Below are 4,925 nucleotides of genomic sequence, written 5' to 3' on the forward strand. Positions count from 1 at the left end.
GGTCACCCCTGTGCACACGTAGCCGGCCACAAACTGGTCTTGTGAGCTGCAGGGGTGCCCAGCTAGGGCTGCTGCTCTGTGCTGGCTGACTGGGGGTACTCGGGGTTCGGCGGGTGATGGTAGAGCTGGATGCGGGCAGCATCCCAGTCCCCTGCCTGACTCATGCCCTCTCCTGCCTGGGGACCCTCGCGCTCCCCGGTCCTTGTCCCTGGCTGCTCGGTAACCATGGCTTTGTCCCGGCTTGTCCTGCCCCTTGCAGTTTGTGGGCATTACCTATGTCCTGAGCATCATCTGGCTCCTGGTCTTCGCCTGCTCCGCGGTGCCTGTCTACATCTACTTTAACACTTGGACCACTTGCCAGTCCATTGCCAACCCCAGCAAGACCTCAGCCAGCATCGGCACTCTGTGTGCGGACGCCAGGATGTACGGTGAGTGCCAGGTTTGCCACCCAGGAGCCAGGGCTCAGGGCGGAGCAGGGAGGGTGGAGGGAGGGCCCAGGCGGATAAGGCTGGGATAAAGCAGGGGTAAGTGCTGAAGAGCCCTGAAATGCTGGAGTGTGTGTGACATGTGGCTGCAGGAGACTGAGCAGGGAGCCAGGTGGTGGCTGTGCCTGGCTCACCTGGCTCCCTGTTTCTCACCAGGTGTCCTGCCCTGGAATGCTTTCCCTGGCAAGGTGTGCGGCTCCAACCTGCTCTCCATCTGCAAGACCAGCGAGGTGAGCACCTCCCATCACTCCATGTGTGCTCCCCGCACTGGGTGGCCTCAGCACCAGCCTCCCCAGCCAGCAGGCGGGACCCTGGGAGCTCACCCTGCCTCTTCCCTTGCAGTTCCAGATGACTTTCCACCTCTTCATCGCAGCCTTCGTGGGGGCAGCTGCCACACTGGTCTCACTGGTGAGTCAGTGCTCCCCCTGCCCTGGCAATTTTCTCTGCCTGACAAGGATGTGGGGGCGGAGGACAGTGGAGGTGGTGGGCATGGACGTGACAGAGCCTGTGCTCTTGTCATTTTCTGGCACATAAGTGCAGACAGTGAATTCAGGCCATAAGAAGGTAGAGGGCACTGGAGGAGGGCACTGGCAACTGGAGGAGATCTGGAGAGGCTTTAGGAGACCAGCAGAGAGAAGTCCTGCTGCCCATGCACTGAGTCCTCTGCCTTTCCCCAGCTCTCCTCTTGCTTTACACCAGGGATGAGACACTGTGGTGTCCCACGGATGCAGCAGGGCCATGGGACTCCACAGGGCAACTGCCCTGTTGGGGTGCTGGACTGGGGGATGCCACCTCAGCACTCCCAGTGAGGAGTCCCACCCCACTTGCCCTTTTCACCTGTGGGAGCTTTGTTTCTCCTGCTGCCTCCTCGCTCACTCTCTTCCCACCTACAGCTCACCTTCATGATCGCCGCCACCTACAACTTTGCTGTCCTCAAGCTGATGGGCCGAGGCACCAAGTTCTAGCCCACTCGGTGAAGCCCAGCTAGACCAAACACCCTTCTTTTCTCTAACCCCAAGACTTTAACACTGCAGCCACCTGACACCAGGTCTCCTGCATTAACTCTGCCTTCGCTGCTGACTCCTCTCCTCTTCATCCCTCGCATCCATCGTGCTGAGCGTGACCAGGAAGGAGAGTTTCCCACCAATGGACCCCTCTTCATGCACTTTTCTCTCTCTGCTCATCCGCAACGGTTCGCTTTAGGGCCAAGTCCACCAAAACCAGCCAGAGGAGGGACTTATTCCATAGTCCCGATGTTGCCTAGGGATGAGCAAAAGCCTTCATGCTGCTGGGAGAAGGAAATCCACATAGGTTGCTCCATGAGTAGCAAGAGGCTACCTAGAGAGAAAAGGAAGTTGGTCCAGTCCTGGTACCATTGCTAGAGACTCTCCTGGAGCTGTCTGCTGTCACCACCCATGGATGGAGAATAAGAGAAGGATTTTTTTTTCCTCTTAGCAAAGAAAGATGAATTTACCCCAAATTGCCTGCTGCAGCCAAGGCAAAGGGAGTTCAGGGCAAGGATCTTCCCATTGCGGAGAAGAGAGTGCTGGCCCCAATGCTGATAAAGCCCTAACGCAGCTACCCCTATGAAAGCCTAAAGGAGTTTGGTGTCTCTGTAGACAAGGGGGACTCTTGGCTTTACCCTCCAGGCAGCTGAGAGGCAGCAGACAGGTTTGCTCAAGAGGGGACATCTCCGCCCTGTGCCGCAGGAGCAGAAAGCCAGAGCCGTCCCTCTGTAGGCAGGGGGTGACCCTCTGGACTGTGCGCCTTCACCCTCCCTGTCCTACAAGGTCTGTGCTTGCCGCATGCTCTTGTCCCTTCACAATGGTGCTCTTCTCTGGGGTGATGTCTCCTTCTCTAACCTCCGCTGTGTCGGAGAGCTTGATTTGTTTCTCGCCCACGTCAAACGTAACTTTCCTTCATTCCCCTTTTCCCTTCGCTTTTTTCTCCCGTGTTTTCTCCTGCAAGTCAGGACAACCGTCTTGTGGCTGCCAGGGTGGGAGGCACTGGCAGCATTTCACTTCCAGCTGAAACTCATGAAGAATTTGAGGAGGGAAGGCAGCTGTTTGGGGGTCATGGGGTGGAAATATGGTCTGTCTCTGCAAACCACCTCTGCACAGACTTTCTGGTGCCAGTTCAGTCTTTTCCCATGAAGGGGAGCAGGAGGGCAAGGGGTTTGATGGAGGTGAACTCTCCCCATGATCACTCTCTAAGGCAGCTAGAGGAAAGCCCTCTGGCTGACTCACCAAAATGCTGTTTCCAGTTCTCCCCACCGACTGGTATTTTGCTTTGCTCTTCCCTGTCTCTCCTTAATGCTAATCTCCGTGTTTATTTATTGAAGAAACTACTTTCAGTGGCAGACTGTAGCTCCATCTTGCATGGATTACTTTTTTAAATTATTATGATTTTTTTTAAGTGCCGGTTTCAGCAGGGGCAAGGATAAAGGAGCAGATCTGCTGAGCAGAGAATTCAAAGGATCCTTGCTGCTGGGAATGCTGAAATAGGTTGGCCAGGCTACCAACGCACATGGGCTGGGGAGGGGGGAGATGCCAGGAGGGATGGTAGGGTGGGAGAAAGTAGTCAAGATCTGGAAATTCACATTGATGCTATCTCTCTCGGGGATTTGCTGGGGTTTTTTTGGTATCCGTTTAACAAAAAATAACCAGATCCCCCTTTCTGCCTTTGTCCCCAGTCCCTAAACACACAGGTGTACACACACCCCCCCACCAAAAAGAGAGTTAATAAACTGAAAGTGTTTCCTTCATTTCTGATCTAGAATTTCAACTTGTTAACAAGCAATAAAAAGGAGCACGTTTTTAGACACTTATCTTACAAGATGTATTTTATAAAAATTAAAGAAAATAAATTAAAATTAAGAACATTCTGAACAAGATATACGTCTGTCTGTCCATTTATTGTGCTGGCTTCCCCACCTCAGTCAAAAAAAAACAGGGAAGGGGTGGCTGCAGAGGAGAAGGTCCCAGAGGAGCGGCACTCACCTACCCCACAGGTAGGCCATCAGCCTCCGCAGGACTCTGCCCACCCCTTCTTCCCACCTCAGCCATGAGGTTCATAACCCTGACTTCAAAATCAGCTGGGGAGCCTTTAAAACCTGAATTTCTCCTCCAGCCACCCAGAAGAAAGCTGGTGTCTTGTAGGAACTGCTTGCTCACGTTTGATGACATGCTGCTGCCCCTTACTACTCAGCCTACATGGTGACAGCCTCTGCCACAACTCCTACTGTAGCACCTACAGCGTGACCATAGCAAAACTAATCGGCACGGCTCACGCAAAGTCCACCAGTTTGCATCAGGCAGCGCATGGACATGAGCTTCCAGAGCCACACAGGATGCATGATTTTCTCACTTGCAGAGAGCCCTGCTTGTTTAGGCACGAGGGTGGACTCGACAATCGCAGGGCCCTACGTGTTCTGTCCGCATGTTCTGTGGGTGGCTGCGTGTCATTTGCTGCAAGGTCATTAACGGTTTGCACACTGCTGTGGGGAGGTCATCAGCTGGTGTCTTGCTGCCTCTGAGCAGATGAACACTGCCCTTAGATGCATGGTTCCACCGCAGCTACTCAAAAATTATTGACCCAAATGTTGCTTCTCTTGGAAATTACCCCAGGAGCTGTGCCCAGGAGCCTCGAGGGAGTGAGACAATGGAGTGATGCTCCCAGCCTCACACTCAAACTGCCGCACCACTCCCATCTGCAGTGTATCTGCCTGAGAGGTAGATTTCAGATGTGGCTCAGTGCCCATGAGCAGCAGGGTGGGCTGAAAGCCACCTACCCACAGCCAGGACTCTTGCTGCTCTTCCTAAAAGGGACTCTACCTAAATCCCACGCTCCCCTCTCTCCTGTGACTGCAGCCCCCTCCAGGCAGGCACCAAGGCTTCCTATGCAGCCTAGCTGGGGGAGGTTTAGCTCATGCATTGCTGCTGCCCCAGCTCAGTGCACAGCTGTGCCTGCACCCTGGCCTTGTCCTGGCTCACAGAAACCCATGGGGCTTTAGTCAGCATCAATAGGGGTCTTTGTTTCTTTCGCTCCCAGATGCCATCGCCCTCCTCTCCCCATGCTGAAAGGGCCCTGTGTGTGCACGATCAGCCACTGGGCAGGAGCAAGCCAGGGAACAAAACACCATCTCTTTCTCCTGGCAGAGACTGGTGCCCCCCAGCTGGGGTGAGGGTTGGGGACAGCAGCAGGAGCTAGCGTGTTAAAGCGGCCAGCATAGCCGAGTCTAAGGGCTGAAGGACACATGTAGTCTCTTGCTGAATGTGCCTTAGGCTGTGTCCTGCTGCCACACCACCTGGGAACATGGGACCTGCCCTCACAGATCTTTCTCTGGGCACCCAGTACCCTCCAGCACTGTCTGAGAAAAGACAGGGAATAAATCCTGCCTTGTACCAAACCTCGTCTTTGTAAACTGGCCCAACACGAGCG

General features: G+C 54.4%; 1 protein-coding gene across 1 annotated transcript in view; it reads left to right on the forward strand.

Annotated features, from left to right (window-relative positions):
• PLP1 (proteolipid protein 1) overlaps window positions 1-1,952 on the forward strand; it is a 6,413-nt gene extending 4,461 nt beyond the window's left edge. The window contains exons 4-7 of the mRNA XM_010132670.1: window positions 260-428; window positions 642-715; window positions 828-893; window positions 1,379-1,952. Of these exons, the coding sequence (XP_010130972.1) occupies window positions 260-428; window positions 642-715; window positions 828-893; window positions 1,379-1,450 (381 nt within the window). The 3' untranslated portion in view covers window positions 1,451-1,952. The remainder of the gene's footprint in view (window positions 1-259; window positions 429-641; window positions 716-827; window positions 894-1,378) is intronic.
• The last annotated feature ends 2,973 nt before the right edge of the window (window positions 1,953-4,925 follow it).

The sequence above is a fragment of the Buceros rhinoceros genome, unplaced genomic scaffold, assembly GCF_000710305.1.
Source record: "Buceros rhinoceros silvestris isolate BGI_N320 unplaced genomic scaffold, ASM71030v1 scaffold41193, whole genome shotgun sequence".
NCBI lineage: Eukaryota > Metazoa > Chordata > Aves > Bucerotiformes > Bucerotidae > Buceros > Buceros rhinoceros.